Source organism: Haliotis rubra, unplaced genomic scaffold (assembly GCF_003918875.1).
Source record: "Haliotis rubra isolate DU_JTF1 unplaced genomic scaffold, ASM391887v1 Scf771, whole genome shotgun sequence".
NCBI classification, from domain to species: Eukaryota; Metazoa; Mollusca; class Gastropoda; order Lepetellida; family Haliotidae; genus Haliotis; species Haliotis rubra.
In genome coordinates, this window is record NW_025767492.1 from 353,527 (window position 1) to 371,969 (window position 18,443).

Here is an 18,443-nt window from a genome sequence, read left to right on the forward strand (position 1 = left end):
ACTTCAATAGAGTGTTAGTTATTATATTTTATGTAAACATTGTTTATGAACACAGAGGACTGGACAGAATGTACTATAACCTCCTGGTCCCCTCCTCTGTTCCAGGGTTGGAAACTGCTGTAAATAACCAACTTCTTTTAAGTGGCAATGGTGTTAGCATGTACACCGAAACATCGCATATATTGTAATAAAGAACTTGTTATATTTATAGAACTCCTTCCCTTGTTTAGTAACTAACCAAGATGAGACTGGATGTTTGCATAAACATATCTGGTGCCTGTACCACAACACAGAACCGCCATCCGTGGTGTAGTGGTTATGGTACTTGTTGGTCCCTGCCTGGCGCGCGGCATTAATGGGTACAACAAGGACTGGTCGGCTCGGAGTCAGTATAATGTGTCTGAGTGGGGTATTCATACTTCACTGCGGCCTGGTAACACAACACAACACACAACACAACACAAAACAGTGTTGATCTGATGTTGACACTCATCACTTCTTTCAGATTCATCTCCAGGAGGACCTGTGCAACATGACGTCCGCTCAGTTCGACGATTTGTCGGCGTACCTGCGTAGATCTGTCACAGACCAGGATATTGTCAACATGGTAAGACAGATGTTATAACATCACCATGGTGAGAGGGATGTTGTAACGTCACCGTGGTGAGAGGGATGTTGTAACGTCACCATGGTGAGAGGGATGTTGTAACGTCACCATGGTGAGAGGGATGTTGTAACGTCACCGTGGTGAGAGGGATGTTATAACATCACCATGGTGAGAGGGATGTTGTAACGTCACCGTGGTGAGAGGGATGTTGTAACGTCACCGTGGTGAGAGGTATGTTGTAACGTCACCATGGTGAGAGGGATGTTGTAACGTCACCATGGTGAGAGGGATGTTGTAACGCCACCGTGGTGAGAGGGATGTTGTAACGTCACCATGGTGAGAGGGATGTTGTAACGTCACCATGGTGAAAGGGATGTTGTAACGTCACCATGATGAGAGCGATGTTGTAACGTCACCATGGTGAAAGGGATGTTGTAACGTCACCATGGTGAGAGGGATGTTATAATATCACCATGGTGAGAGGGATGTTATAACATCACCATGGTGAGAGGGATTTTGTAACGTCACCGTGGTGAGAGGTATGTTGTAACGTCACCATGGTGAGAGGGATGTTGTAACGTCACCATGGTGAGAGGGATGTTGTAACGTCACCATGGTGAGAGGGATGTTGTAACGTCACCATGGTGAGAGGGATGTTGTAACGTCACCATGGTGAGAGGGATGTTGTAACGTCACCATGGTGAGACATACATTATAACATCATTAGGATGCAGCACATTTCCCACTGGTCTCACCCGTAGCTATGTTCGAGATAAAACAGAACTTTTCTCAAGGTCACATGTGACCCGTGAAGATCCAGGTTAGAATTGATCTTCAGTAACCCAATCTTGACGTAAGAGGCGACTAACGGGATCAGGTGGCAAGGCTCACTGACTTGGTTGACACCTGTCATTGTATCCCAATTGCGTAGATTGATTCTTATTGCTGTTGATCACCGGATAGTCTGGTCCAGACTCTATTATTTAGTGGCCGTCGCCATATAGCTGGAATATTGCTGAGTGCAGCGTAAAACTAACTCACTCACTGTGTGTGGTGAAATGTTAATAGTGAAGTAGGTTGAGTAGTTAGAGAGTTTCATTCTGACTTCAGTTAAACCTGCAACCTGTGAACATCACATCCACAGCATACAAGATTTCCAATTTCATCACAAAGGTAAGTTCATTTAGTACCCAGCTGAGTATGAAGCCTGGTTTAGTCACTCCAACTATGGTAATGATTAATGCTCACTGTTTGTGAAGATCTGGGTTAGAATTGGTCTTCAGCAACCCATGCTTGTCGTAAGGCGACTAACCAGATAGGGTGGTCAGGCTCACTAACTGAGGTTGACACATGTCATGATATCCCGATTGCATAGAACCATGTTCATGCTGTTCATTACACCCTTCAAAAGTTTGTTTCTAGACTGGTACCTGATTGGCAACTTCAAAATATAAGTTAAACTCAGTCTTTACTGTGAGTGCCTGTACATGTGCGTGTTATGATTGCCAATTCAGAATGAGGCTCATTAATATTGGTCATGTGACCATGTACTTATGACCTAAAAATAGCATTATAAACAAACACTCCCCCACAATGAACAACAAATAAACAAAAGAAACACTCCCTCATAATTAACAACAAACAAAGAAAACAAACACTCACTCATAATGAACAAACACTCCCTCATAATGAACAAACACTCCCTCATAATGGACATTAAACAAACAAAACAAGCACTCCTTCACAATGAACTACAAACAAACAAAGAAAACAAACACTCCCTCTTAATGAACAAACGTTCCCTCATAATGAACAAACACTCCCTCATAATGGACATTAAACAAACAAAACAAGCACTCCTTCACAATGAACTACAAACAAACAAAGAAAACAAACACTCCCTCTTAACAAACAAACACTCTCTCACAATGAACAACAAACAAACAAAACAAGCACTCCCTCACAATGAACAACAAACAAACTCTCACATAACTGACTTTCGTTGATTTGCAGGTGAACAAGTTCGTCCAGTTCCACACAGAGCTGGAGATGCTGGCTAACCTGGTGGAGATGATCCCTCAGGACGCCTTCGACATCGACAACACGACCGACGCCCACCAAGGGGGTAACGAAACAACACCGGCTGCAGGCAACACCACTGACACAACTCCGACCAAGGTAGGGGGCATATCTATGGGGGCATATCTATGGGGGCATATCTATGGGGGAATATCTATGCTAACAGGGCATTATTTGGTCTGTTGTTATTGGTGATGGAGTTTCCCAAATTACTTTGTGGCAATCAAGTTGTCCCAAATCATGTTTGCTTTTTGTTTAGTTATATAATTGTTGAAAAAAGAAAAAAATGATAATTTTGTATTTTTATCTCCCTTTCTGTCAACATGTCTTGTTAAGATTTCAGTAATGTCAAGGATGGGTAACTCTAAACATTCTTATACAGCCGATTTATTTCCTTGACACCGTAATTTTACAATTGGAGGAATTGTCAAGGGCAGGTAACTCTTTTTATTACAGAGGACATATTTCCATGACAAATGAAATCGTCATTTCAAAATTTGAAAAAAATGTCAAGTGTAGGTAAGTCTAACCATACTTATTGCCGAGGACATATATCCATGACAAATAAAACTGTAATTTTCCATTGTGAAATAATAAAATGTTTAGACAGGATGACTGGAAGGGGAAAAAGATTATTCCATTCACAATTTTTTCCAGTTTCCGCCAGTGAAACCCAAGTCCCAGCGTCCCCAAGGCCTCCTCAAGTTGTGGTCCTTCATGCAGCAGACTGTGTGCGGCACTCCTCCCCCAACTACCCCTACAGACACGGATGGCAACCAAGAACACCGGTCCGGTCTCGACGCCCTCAGTCTGTCGTCCAGACAACACAGGATGCTAGGAATCTTACTGCACGTCCTCTACAGCAATCCCAAGGTCCTGTATGCTCCGGCCAACACCTCCGCTGACGACGTCATGATTCAGGTGATTCATGATTCAATTTTCTTAAATGGCAACATATTTACCTTGTAGTGGGGACCATGGTCCTTTGTCGAGGTAAAAATATTGCTATTACCTTGCACTTGCATGATTAATTTTTATGATTTTTCTGGGGTGGTAGAGTAGCCTAGTGGTTGAAGTATTAACTCATCATGCCGAAGACCTGGGTTTGATTCCCCACATGAGTACAATGTGTGAAGCCCATTTCTGGTGTCCACCACCATGATATTGCTGGAATATTGCTAAAAGTGGAGAAAGACCATACTCACCGACTCACTATTATTTTTTTCCACTAACGTGTAAGGTACATTTCATATGTTCCCTGCTCTTATTGCCAAACTGTTATCATTACATTTGCAACATACCAACCTCAATTTTATATTTTGTTTTAATGATGTAATGCGCCACAGTATATTTGCAATATTTTAGAAATAGTTCTACACGGAATAACTCTTAAGTCTGATATTATCATCTGATAAAAATGCTGTGTCTGTTATGAATAACTGTTCTTTTTACCGATCTTACTGGTGTCCTTTGATGATTGGAATATTGAAAAATATGAAGCAAAATTATTTTTTCTTCACGCAGCTGACAGCATCCAATGGCCAGAAACCAAAAATGGGGAATAAGTAACCAAACTCCATTTCTGAATCACTCCAGATTGAGGCAATATGTCCTCTTGTTATAATAGAGTTGACTGAAGCTTGTGTTAGATGTTATGATTTGAAACATTAGATCAGCTGATGTGTTCTTGTTTCAGGCAAATGCTTCATTTGCTTTCATTGACTTGATCAGTGATTATGCGAGGACGTGGCTGAACGTGTCTGTGGAACTGAAGGAATACCTGGAGGAGCCTAAGACTGCCCACAACCTGGACTCCATCAGAGAGGTAGGACGTCTGTCTGTGTCTGTCTGTGTCTGTCCTCCGTGACAGTCTGTCTGTCTGTGTCTGTCTGTCTGTGACAGTCTGTCTGTCTGTGTCTGTCTGTCTGCTGTAAGGCTGTCTGTGTCTGTCTGTGTCTGTCTGTCTGTGACAGTCTGTCTGTCTGTGTCTGTCTGTCTGCTGTAAGGCTGTCTGTCTGGTTGTGTCTGTCTGTGTCTGTCTGCTGTAAGGCTGTCTGTGTCTGTCTGTCTGCTGTAAGGCTGTCTGTGTCTGTCTGCTGTAAGGCTGTCTGTGTCTGGTTGTGTCTGTCTGTCTGCTGTAAGGCTGTCTGTGTCTGTCTGTCTGCTGTAAGGCTGTCTGTGTCTGTCTGTCTGCTGTAAGGCTGTCTGTCTGCTGTAAGGCTGTCTGTGGGTCACTATTTTTATGATTTTGGTCGTCTGTTTGATGTTTTGCCTGTGGCAGTCTGTTGTATGTTTATGCCTGTCTGGCAGTCTGTCTGTGATTTTAGGTGTCTGCTGTCTGTCTGTGTCAGTCTGTCTATCATTTTAGATGTGTTCTATCTGTCTATCTGTGACAGTCTGTCTATCATTTTAGATGTCTTCTTTCTGTCTGTCTGTGTCAGTCTGTCTATCATTTTAGATGTGTTCTGTCTGTCTGTCTGTGTCAGTCTGTCTATCATTTTAGATGTCTTTCTGTCTATCTGTGACAGTCTGTCTATCATTTTAGATGTCTGCTGTCTGTCTGTGATTTTAGATGTCTGCTGTCTGTCTGTTAGTCTGTCTATCATTTTAGATGTCTTCTGTCTGTCTATCTGTGACAGTCTGTCTATCATTTTAGATGTCTGCTGTCTGTCTATCTGTGACTGTCTATCAGTTAAGGTGTCTGCTGTCTGTCTGTCATTTGGTTGTCTGATGTATGTCTGAGTTTTCTGTCTGTTTGCATTCCTTCATATTATTTTTTCTGTATGGTTAGTGCAATGGTTGATCACCCAGGTGGCTTAACTCTGACGTTTTAGAGCTAATTCTTGCTCCTTCATCAGAGGTTAGGATGTTTGCTCATCGCACCGAAGATCTGGGCTTAATTCCTCACATGGGTACAATTCTGGTGTCTCCCATTCATGATGTTGCTAAAAGTTGTGTTCAACCACACACAATTGCTCACTCATTTCTTTTTGGAAAACAGATGCAGCATGAACTTAAAGAACACCGTGGCCTGCTGGGATGGATGTTCCAGATCCCGCAGTTGTCTCCCTTCCTTAACGAGACGGTGCCCACCAGCATGGAGTACCTACACTCCATCAAGGTCATCAACAAGGCTGCTCACAGCTGGCTCACATTGATGGATGGCATCAGTCTCAACGTCTTCCAGGGATTCGACAATGAGACAGCTATGGTCCAGTACTTCCTCAATGAAGCTTACCATGATAATGTCAGTGTGTTGGCAGGTGGGTAGGACATTATTACTTATTATTCACTAGGAGATAGTAATCATTACTTATTATTCACTAGGATGTGGTAGTCATTACTTATTATTCACAAGGATGTAGTTATCATTACTATATTATTCACCTGGGGATAGTAATCATTATTTATTATTCACTAGGAGATAGTAATCATTACTTTATTATTCACTAGGAGATGGTAATCAATACTGTATTTTTCACTCGGAGATAGTAATCATTATTTTGTTAATCACTAACAGATAGTATTGGTTAGGTTTTGAACACACAAAAACTCATACATCATTTAGAAAGATGAGCTGTGTGTACATTTACCGCACTTTGATATGTCAGGGTGTAAAAACACAAACGCAAGAAAAGAAGATGCTCGCTGATTATAGTGAGTTTCTTTACAATAGTATTCCAGTCTTTATCATCGTTCAGGTACTTAAGAAAAGGCATGTGACTAACTATGTAAGTTGTCAAAATAGTTTAAGCAATTGGTGAACTTTTTTCCCAGGTGTTGTATTCGAGAACATAGGAGCAGACGGTTCCCTTCCTCCTCACATCCGCTACAAGATCCGCCAGAATGCGACCTTCACCCCGACTACAAAGTTTGTCCGCAAGCAGACGTGGTACCCAGGTCCTGGTCCCAGCAGTCATCCATACTATGAGTTCGGCTTCGTCTGGATCCAGGTAGCCCTGATGGATTGTTTGTAGGGGTTCATGTGAGTGAGTGAGTGAGGGAGCGAGTGAGGGAGCGAGTGAGGGAGCGAGAGGGTGGGTGGGAAAGTGAGTGACTGAGTGGGCGGCAGGCGGGGGTGTGTGGGAGGAAGGGATTAGGATGGGTGGTTGGGTGAGCGAGTGAATCTTAGACGTTTACGACTTTAGTTAAACCATGAGCATTGGTGTGGTGCTGACAAACCCAGAAACATTACTGATGCAAACAGGGATTTGAACCCACAATCACAGGCCTCTTGCATGCCCAAGGGACCCAACTGTGCACAGTGAAATGACACAGGTTAGACAACAGGGCCATTAGTGCTTAAATTCTATACAATCTATCACATAGTCTTCAACTGTCTGACTGACTGACTGAGTTTGGTTTTACGCCGCTTTTAGCAATATTCCAGCAACATCACGACGGGGGACACCAGAAATGGGCTTCACACATTGTACCCATGTGGGGATTCGAACCCGGGTCTTCGGCGTGACGAGCCAACGCTTTAACCACTAGGCTACCCCACCACCCCCATAGTCTTCAATGAGAAATAATTTTAAATGTTTGTACTGGATTTCTACCTTTGCGAGTGTTTAAATACCTGTAATTTGATCACTGGATTGTCAGGTCCACACTCAATTATTTATCTATCGCCGCCATATGGCTGAGTGCATGTCAAACAACAAACAAACAAACAAATGCCTGTAAATGGGAATCTGTTAATGTGTGATGCGTCTACTTCAGGACATTGTGGAGAGAGCCATCATCGATGTCCAGGTTGAGCGTGACGTGGTGGAACCAGGGACCTATGCTCAACAGTTCCCTTACCCATGCTTCATGTATGACCAGTAAGTGTGCCTACAGACTTGTCTTTGTTCTCTTATCCACTACCATCTCACCATCGAAGATCCCGCGACCCGTGAAGATCCGGGGTAGAATAGGTCTTCAGCAACCCATTCTTGTCATAAAAGGCGACTATGCTTGTTGTAAAAGGCGACTAACGGGATCGGGTGGTCAGGCTCGCTGACTTGGTTGGCACATGTCATCGGTTCCCAATTGCGCAGATCGATGCTCATGCTGTTGATCACTGGATTGTCTGGTCCAGACTCGATTATTTACAGACCACCGCTATATAGCTGGAATATTGCTGAGTGCGGCGTAAAACTAAACTCACTCACTCACTCGAAGATCCCGTTTACAGACTGCTGTCTTATAGTCTGAATATTGTGTGGCATTGAACAAAGAACAAAACATCCACCTGCCTACATATCCCCATCATCCTACCTACCCTGAACCGACTGCCTACCCTACCCCACCCAACCTCCCTATCCCCACCCACCTTAGCGCCAACCAATGTGCCCACCCGCCTGGCTTCACCTACCAGTCTGCCTTCCCCATACCACATTCTACCTATCAACCATGGCAGTCTGAATGACAGAACACAACTGATGTGTTTGTTGTTGCAGATTTGTCTTCATGATCGAGCATGTGATGCCCCTGTGCCTGACTATATCGTGGGTGTACTCCGTGGCCATGTTGGTTCAGAGCATTGTGTACGAGAAGGAACAGCGGCTCAAAGAGGTAAGTGGCATAAAGACAGCAAGCACCTGTCGCAGTTAACACTTTTACATATGCTGTGAAGGGCTGTGGAGTAGCCTATTAAAGTAGTGATATTGATAGAAAGTTTCCAGTAGTGGTAAAAAACAATCATTACCAGGGATGCCAACCTCTACGATTTTATTGTAGTCACTACAAATTTTAGCTTCAAACTACAGTAATACGATTGCACTAGAAATTCTACAAAATTTGAAGAAAATTCATTAAAATTTGGATATATAGACAAAAACATATTTTCATCCATTAAATACATTTTCACCAAAAAGAGATGCTGATATTTTGGAAATCTGGTGTTGGAGGTATGTGAAATTAAAGCTTCGCAGTTGATTAGTGTCATATTATCTTTCTCAGAATCCATCATGATTTGAAGTACAGTGAGACCTCGGATATCCGGACACATTCGTTTTTACGTAAATCGTCCGGATAATTGAATATCCGGATATCTGGATTTTTGGATTTCATACACCTCAAGGAAAATCCAAAATGTTTATGATCATCAAGCGTTTATTGTACATGTAAAGACATTCAAAAACAGCATCACAACACAACAATCATACCTTAACAATTATTCAGTTTTGAAAAAGTCTTTCATTGAGGACTGCTTACACTGGGTGCCGCTCCTTTGCAACACGACGGACAACATTTTGTCCAGGTTTTCACGGTCGCCATTGTTCTCAAAGTAGCTGAGTAGGCCTTCGTACTATTATTAAAGCTTACTTTGGGATTTTGTTCTTGTAAAGACATATCTCTTTCTTTTCCTTGGCTGTCACTGCATAGCGCTTGCGTTTAGTAGGTTGACTAGCCATTTGTGATCAATTGAAAGACTGACTGACTTGAATTGCTGCACTTTTATTGCTTTGACTGAATAAACAACTTAACAGTTAGAACTCAATGGTTAACTCAGTGTCAGCTAGGCCTTCTAATCACCACCAATACCTTGATTATCATTAATCCGGATTAGCCGACCATGTCTCGTGTCAAAACACTTGGGACTCTTGCACTTCCCTTCACACGGTTAGCGGTAGATCAAAGCTTCGTCTGCGGATAGGTGAGTCAATTTTGTGTTGATTTAGCCGGTTTGTTTGTAAAATGTACCGTTCGGAAACGGAAACCGAATATCCGTTATAGACAGTCACTTTTATAACGTAAGAGATTGGTTTTTACTAAAAATTGACCGGAAGGCAAGGTTTCCAGATATCTGGGGTCCGGGTATCCGAGGTCTCACTGTATTTAATTGACTACTAATTTTATGGTTAAACTAATAATTTTGATCCTTGAAGCTACTATTTGCAACACTTTGGGGTTGGCATCTCTGTATTACGGACACAGTATTGAAAAGTTCTTAAAAACATGGAAGGTGAAAAAGGATGGGAGTTTTTGTTTGTTTTAATTTCTAAATAAAATATTGAGGAATAAGGTATGGTGATTTTGTTTGATGGAATATTTGCAAGGCCACTAACCCCTCGCCTCCCCTGATAAACTTAAGGAATCAGACTTTTGAACTGGTCACGTATAAAATCCATCTAATCAGAAATTCATATCCTAAGTTCTTTGTTTGAATGCCGTACAGTAAGGTTACATCTCTGTTGCCATGGTTACAGGTGATGAAAATGATGGGTATGAACAATGCTGTCCATTGGTGTGCGTGGTTCCTGACGACATTCCTGCAGATGAGCATCACGGTTGGGGTGCTCACCGCCATGTTCAAATATGGTCGTGTTCTCGCCCACAGTGATCCTCTCGTCGTGTTTATGCTGCTCGAGGTCTACGTTATTGCTACCATATCGTTATGGTAAGTATGTGGGGATATGCTGACAGAGAATCTCACCCCAGTGTCATTTAATGTCAGATAGAGCAACACAACTGATAATAATAGTTTCAGAAGAATTTTAAGCGATTATTGTTGACACATTTGACGTCAACAGACAGTTCCATATCTGAAAGTAATAGAGTCTCATAATGTTGAGGTGATGGAAAATTCTGATGCAAAAATATTAAAATCTTACTGTTGTGTTGAGCTGTTGTTACACAGTTATCTCCCTTGTTGAGATGGGGATCAGCGGAAGTTGAGCTCTAAGACTCTATGAGTTTGCTTCCAGTTTAGTAAACTGTAAATTGTTTTGTATCAAAGATGACAATACGCAACAGAATACTGCTGACTTGAAAGCCCAAGGAATCAATTTATTTAAATTTATAGATTAAGTGAATCATTTTCTGAACATTATCATCCATTTTAACATGTTTAATTTTTTATTTGTGATATCAGTCTAATGAAAATTTTGTATAAAGAAGATGTTTAGTAAAACCTGGAAATCCAAACAACCCTTGATGCTATTGGCTCATGACAACTATCATTGGGTGAGTGGGTGAGTTAGGTTCTGTGCCGCTTTTAGCAATATTCCGGCGTTAACAGGACAGGGACACCAGAAATAAGCTTCATGCATTGTACCCATGTTGGAAATCGAATCCAGGCCTTCAGTGTGATGAGCGCGCCCCACTATCAGTGGATGTTGTTCAATTCTTTGTTTCTCTATTCCCCAGTTTCCTCATCAGCGTGTTGTACTCCAAGGCCAAGGTGGCTGCAGCATGTGCCGGCATCATCTACTTCCTGTCCTACGTCCCCTACATGTACGTCGCCATCAAGGAGGACATCGCCGGTGACCGCATCCCGGGATATGTCAAGTCACTCGTGGTGGGTACATGCTGTCTTGAAAATGTTGACTGAGACCTGCCGTACCCCCATGCTTATAGCTTGGCATTTGAGGCAAATATAAATATCAGTTGTCAGGTTCGGAGGCTTGGTTGGTTGTTTGGCATGATATCATAGCAGTCACTGGTTTGTCTGGTTCAAACACAATTGTTTACAGGTCATAAGGGGGACTATTTCAGCATTTCGAAAACGAAACCTTTTATAGTTAGGTTTCTTAAAGTCTGCTCTTTCTAATGAAGCAATCCAAATCATTCAGAGATCCTTCATGATCTTTGAACAGGCTTTACATCTGTAACCTTGAATTCTTGAAATCATTTTTGAGAGACTAAAAGCTTACAATACGGCCATTTATATAATGCTGAACTCCACACCACAGGGGCATGCTCTTGCGCATGCAACATAATTGATGTTATTACCCTGAATAACCCAAGCTATCTGTGACGCACTAGAAGGTAAATAGTCATATGACCCATTTTCTGCTTGGTGAACAGAGGCAATTTTGAACTAACTCACTTAAGACAACTGTCATGCTCGTACAATGGTGTGACAAGTTCCCTGCTTGTGTTTCAGTCCCTCTCGTCCACCACAGCGTTCGGCCTAGGGGCCAAGTACTTTGCCTACTATGAAGAGATGGGGGTGGGGGTACAGTGGGATAACATCTACATGTCCCCCGTGGAGGACGACGAGTACACCCTCTTCATGGTCATCCTCATGATCATCCTCGACTCCTTCCTGTACGGACTCCTCGTCTGGTACATCGAGCATGTCTTCCCAGGTACTTGGTTATGGTCATTATAACATACAGGGAATTATTTCTGGCCAATGGCATGTCCTAAACATACTGCAACTGTTGTGGTTTCCATACAATTCACTACCACTGGAACTCCCACACATTTCACAACCATGGAACTCCCATACATTTCACAACCACTGGAACTCCCACACATTTCACAACCATCGAAACTCACACATTTCACAACCATTGAAACTCACACACATTTCACAACCATCGAAACTCACACACATTTCAGAACCATTGAAACTCACACACATTTCACAACCATCGAAACTCACACACATTTCACAACCATCTTAACTCCCAAACATGCCACAACTATCACAGTTCACACACAGTTGCCACCTTAACTCGCACACATGGTAACTCCCTCACATACAAAACCATTGTTACTCCCACCAACATTTTACAATGGTGTATCATCATAGTATCCTACTGTAACCCTCACCTCCATCACACAGTAGGGGTGGTAACTAGCCCTCACATACAAAACCATTGTTAATCGGATTCGTTTCAACACATACAATGTTAAGCCCATTTCTGGTGTCCCCCGCCGTGATCATATGTATTGCTAAAACCCAGTCAGTCTTCCACACACAGTAATCACAGAGTTACAATCACTTTCTACAAGTGATTCTGCTGTGCTTGACCGTAATAATCTGCCGTTTCCTTCAGGAATGTACGGCCTCTCCAAGCCTTGGTACTTCCCCTTCACCAAGTCCTACTGGTGCGGCAGCCACGTCAAACACAGCGACGACTGCACCAGCATCCTAGACCTGTGTCGTCGTGGCAACGGTGGCCACGTGTCAGTCACAGAGGAGGACCAGGCGTGTGCCATGGCGCAGCAGAGTGGTGGTGAGTGAGCTTGCAGTCTTTAGAAACAATTTGAGTAAAATTGGTTACCTTTACTTTGAACCGAATTCAAATTAATGTATCTGCTTGATAAGTAGGTTTATTTAACAAAGCAGTAAAAGTAGGCTGACACTTACTTGGACCATATTTCCTCTATCAAGATGGAGGACCAGCAATGCATGCCAGCTTCTAAATGACCAGGGGCGGTGGGGTAGCCTAGTGGTTAAAGCCTTCGCTCGTAACGCCGATGACTTAGGTTCGATTCTCCACATGGGTACAATGTGTGAAGCCCACTTCTGGTTCCCCCGCTGTGATAGTACTGGAATATTGCTAAAACAGCATAAAACTAACCTCACTCACTCACTCTAAATGACCAATTATCGTATGTCCTGTCCACAGATGAGAAGCTTGACCTCTGTTTAACTTTGGGTCACCATCCGTCATTCGATGAAATATTTGACTGTATTCCTTGACATATTACTCCCTTGGGCGCTGTAGATTCTGTAGAATTTAATGTCCGTATTAAACAGAAAACACTGAATCAGCTGCTCATGCCTAGTTAATGGACATGGGGGTCTTTAATAGAGGAAATACTGTATTGCCCTTCTAGAGCGATATCTTTTAAGGTTCAAACACACTTTGTGCATGATACCTTTTTAAACCTCATTATCAAGGAAATATGTAGAATTGATGGTGAGTTATTGGGAATATTTACTTTTTAATAACAGAAGTGTATTCCTCAAAATAAAAAAACCCTGAAATCCGTAAATTCTCGCCTTTATGTGTACAACTTTTAAATGCTGTTAAAAGAATTGTAACCTTGTTATTTCTGAACTCTTGTGTCATTCCAGATCGGAGCATTATGTTTGAGCAGGATCCTGTCCACTTGCCTGAAGGAGTGTGTATAGACAATCTGACCAAGGTAATGATCAGTATTAGAAGGCAAGCTGCCATGGTTATATGGAATTATGGGTAGCCTTGTTGAAGAGGGGCGGTGACTTTCGTTCGACATGGGAAGATTTGGGTACATTGTGTGACACCCATTTCTGGTGTCTCCTGTTGTGATATTGCTGGAATATTGCTAAAGGCAGCGTAAAATTTAACTCATTTACTCACTAACTTGTTGAAAAGGTGTTCACTTGTCATGCCTACAACTGGGTTCAGTTCTCAGCCTGGAAAGATGTTGTTGCCAGTATTCCTTGTGAGTAATGTACACTTTTCCCTGTAGAAATATAGATGTGAAGAGATGGGTGTATATTATAGATGCAGACAGTGTTTTAGCAAAGCAAATCTTTACTGATACATCCAACAGCAGATCTGGCATGTCAACAAATCTGAAAATAATTATGTCAGTGTGTTCCGTTTTTATGTTATGGTCTTGTTATGAGTGCACTTCTGACTTTAGGTAAACATGTTTTAAAGAATTTCCTCTCTCATTTTCATATTTTGATCCTCAGTCTAGTATTTCGGGCATATCGGTGTTGATTGCTCAATCACTGGATAATAAAACAACTGGATAATAAAACAACTGGATAATAAAACAACTGGATAATAAAACAACAGACACTCACACAATGTCAGCTTCATACCTTCCTCCTTAGATTCACAAAAGTTGCAGTTTTTCTATAACCTGAACAGCTCCAGCTTTCTTCCATATTAATCCCTCTTCTAAGAATATTTGGAATCCGCCATGACATGAATGAGAGCAATATTATGGCGGGGGAGACAAGAAATGGGCTTTGCACATTTTACCCATGTGGGAAATCAAACCCGGGTCCTCAGCATGACGAGCAGACCTTTTAACCATTAGGCTACCCCACCGCCCCTGTATGGTATGAAGACCTGTGTTCGATTCCCCGCATGGGTACAATGTGTGAAGCCCATTTCTGGTGTCCTCGGCCATTATATTGCTGGAATATCGCTAAAAGCAGAAAACCATACTTCCTCACTGGTAGATTAGTGGTAATGTCCTGTGTATTTGTCATCAGGTATACAAACTTGGCAAGAAGACTGCCATCAAGAACTTGTCCTTGAACTTCTACGAAGGCCAGATAACGTCCTTCCTCGGGCACAACGGTGCAGGGAAGACCACCACCATGTCCATCCTGACCGGCCTCATCCCCCCAACATCAGGATACGCTACGATATATGGCCTTGACATCCGCAGCGACATGGACGTCATCAGGCAGAGTCTCGGCATGTGTCCGCAGCACAATGTGTTGTTTGACAAGTAAGGGACCAGATATACTGAGAGAAACAAATAAAGGATCACAGGAAAATTCAAGTGTTCCTATATTATTTTCCATATCACCACAGCGCTATTCAAAGCTGCTGATGAAAACTGTGTGCCGCTTGTTGGGCAGGTCAAGGTCCTTAATCATTCTGACAATACAACGAGCGAAGCATGTAAACTCTACCTTGGGGTACTTATAAGCAAAAGAGGAACCATACATACATTCGATGATTCTTTAACACTCATTTTCATCAATGAACGACACGCATGTCTCTCTTCTAAGACGACAGCATGAAAAGTGAGGTGCGAGGTTGTCGGCTAGAGTTACCTGCTCTTGAGGTAAAATCTGTAAACATGTAAGGGTGGTCTCATACATGCTTAACGTTTTTTCGTTTTGTAAATATTTTTTTATTGAAATATAGTTACAACTGTCGTAGGTTTCAAAATGGACATTTTAATGCTTATAAGTACCCCAAGGAGGACTTTCTTCAAAGAATTCATAACCTCTACAGGTTTGTATAAATTTTCCTGTGATCTCTCTATGTATACTATGACAGTGTTGATTATTCAAGTAGCTGCTCAAAATAAACATATCAACACCCCAAAATAAGTCTTTGAACAGCCATTATTACTTTGAACATCCAGGTTAGACTTGGTCTTCAGCAAGCCATGTGAACCATTGCCAGGGCCATGCTTGTATTTTCTATATCCAAGAATTGCTTGTACTTCCAGGCTGACTGTGGAGGAGCACCTATGGTTCTATGCCCAGCTGAAGGGCATGAAGTCGTCAGATATCAAGACAGAGATGAACAGGTAAAACCAGACTTCCCCATTTTACTGTGTTGTCCAGAAAATAAGAAATATTGTAGAAAATAATGTGTTATTAACAGCCTACTTTATACAGTGGAAACCGCCTAAGTAAAGACCGCTTAACTAAACAGACCTGATAAGTAAACACTTTTCTTTGGTCCTGGCAAATTTCTTCATTAATTATCACTATTAGAGTCCGGTTAACTAAACTCGGATAAGTAAACCATACCACTTAACTAAATGTCTTCTCACAGTCCCTGGAAGTTAATTACTTAACAAAAGAGACTGGATAACTAAATTAGCGATCACCACATAATCCGACATGAAGGGCAGTCGTGTCAGTCTCCAGTCAAACAAACATCCTACTTGCAGCTCGCTGGCGTCAAGCAGTTGACAATACACTGACAACTGGAGGCCAGCCCTGATAAGTTGTTCATTGTTACATATGCATACATATACATGCATATGGTTGTCATTTGCAGGTTTTATAAGTTTGGATAAGTAAAATACCTGATAAGTAAACACTTTTTGGCGAGTCCCTTGAAATTTTACTTATCAGGTTTCCACTGTATATGTAAAACTGAAAAATAACACAAACCCTTGAAAATCCTTGTTAGAATTGATCTTCAGCAACCCATGCTTGTTGTCAGAGGCGACTGACGGGATCAGGTGGTCAGGCTTGCTGACTCGGTTGACACATGTCATCGTATCCAAATTGCGTAGATTGATGCTCATGATATTGATCACTGGATTGTCTGGTCCAGACTCTATTATTTACAGATCAATGCCATATAGCTGGAACAAACTGAAAGTAACACACTGCATCCTAATGGAAGATTAAGCAAATCCCACACTGGATGACAGACACCACACAACCATGCAATATTAAAGCCGGGGACACCACAAATGGACTTTACACATTGTACCCATGTGTGTCTTCTGAATGATTAGTGAACACTTTAACCACTAGGCTACCCCACCATCAAGCCCAGATTGTTACAAGATGTTGGGACACTATACAATCTGTCAGTTATACTTTGATATATAACTCTCGTGTGAATAAGTATTGTTCAGACATTTGGGAGTTCGATTGTCTTAAACAATGTCCCTATTAACAAAGGTAGAGTTTACATGCTTCGCTCTTTGTATTGTCAGAATGATTAAGGACCTTGACCTGCCCAACAAGCGGCACACAGTGGTCGACTCCTTGTCGGGAGGAATGCAGAGGAAGTTGTCGGTCGCCATTGCCTTCGTGGGAGGGTCAAGGACGGTGATACTGGATGAACCCACTGCAGGGATTGACCCCTACGCCAGGAGGGCCATCTGGGAACTGCTGATGCAGTACAAAGAAGGTGAGAGGGGGAGAAGGATGCATATGGGATTATGCATATTGGTGGGGATGATGTATATGGGATCATGCATATTGGTGGGGATGATGCATATGGGATCATGCATATTGGTGGGGATGATGCATATGGGATCATGCATATTGGTGGGGAAGAATGCATATGGGATCATGCATATTGGTGGGGATGATGCATATGGGATCATGCATATTGGTGGGATGATGCATATGGGATGATGCATATGGGATCATGCATATTGGTTGGGATCATGCATATTGGTGGGGATGATGCATATGGGATCATGCATATTGGTGGGGATGATGCATATGGGATCATGCATATTGGTGGGATGATGCATATGGGATCATGCATATTGATTGGGATGATGCATATGGGATCATGCATATTGGTGGGGATGATGCATATGGGATCATGCATATTGGTGGGGAAGATGCATATGGGATCATGCATATTGGTGGGGATGATGCATATGGGATCATGCATATTGGTGGGATGATGCATATGGGACAATGCATATTGGTGGGGATGATGCTTATGGGACAATGCATATTGGTAAAGATGGAGATAGGATCAGGAGATGTACTTAGAAGGATGTTCTTTTGTGGAAAGGATGCAAATGGGATGATGCATATTGGTATGAACGGATGCATGTGGAAAGATGCATTTGGGTGGGAACAATGCATATGTGATGATGCATATTGATATGAAACTAGACATTGATGAGTGGATGCATATAGAAGGATGCATTTTGGTGAATGAATGCATATGTGATGTTGTATATTGGTATAGATAGAGATGCAATTTGGATACATTTTAAAATGGATGGATGTATATCAATGGATCAATGTATATCAATGGATCAACTATTTCGACCAATCGTAGTGACAGATGGTTTGATACAAAACAGATTACCATGAAACGACTCTGTACTCGATTCAGGAACTCTGTCTTGATATCGTGAGTAAATGGATTACTGTGTACTAGTATATCGCACAGATAGGATTTCCTGTGAGTAAGCAATATGCCACCTGACAGGTTACTCTGTTTGTTTTCACTGCTATTAGTGGTTGGCAGCAATTACTGATTGGATCAAAAATTTGTGGATGCGTTTACAGTATATGGAAAGATGCATATTGCCTTTGTTGGAGGATGGATCTGGGATTTGTGGATGCACTGATGGATGAGTCATATCAATATGGATGGAAACAGGATGAGTGATGTATATTGGCTGGATGCAGTGGATGATGCACATCATGCATATCGAATCATGCATATTATACTAACGACCATATGATGGGTCAATGCATGCATAGGATGTAATAACCTTTGTGTGATACACTGCTTCATCTGTAATAAAGTAACAATTCTGAGAAATTATTTGTGTCATCAACAGT

General features: G+C 42.0%; 1 protein-coding gene across 1 annotated transcript in view; it reads left to right on the forward strand.

The window, feature by feature from the left end:
• Positions 1-18,443, forward strand: part of LOC124260719 (ATP-binding cassette sub-family A member 2-like) — a 105,758-nt gene that overhangs the window by 56,454 nt on the left and 30,861 nt on the right. The window contains 17 exon segments of the mRNA XM_046695007.1: positions 506-607; positions 1,718-1,780; positions 2,621-2,785; positions 3,344-3,607; positions 4,383-4,511; positions 5,688-5,949; positions 6,464-6,639; positions 7,409-7,512; positions 8,131-8,245; positions 9,883-10,073; positions 10,823-10,973; positions 11,562-11,766; positions 12,463-12,642; positions 13,491-13,561; positions 14,628-14,869; positions 15,605-15,685; positions 16,838-17,034. Of these exon segments, the coding sequence (XP_046550963.1) occupies positions 506-607; positions 1,718-1,780; positions 2,621-2,785; positions 3,344-3,607; positions 4,383-4,511; positions 5,688-5,949; positions 6,464-6,639; positions 7,409-7,512; positions 8,131-8,245; positions 9,883-10,073; positions 10,823-10,973; positions 11,562-11,766; positions 12,463-12,642; positions 13,491-13,561; positions 14,628-14,869; positions 15,605-15,685; positions 16,838-17,034 (2,698 nt within the window).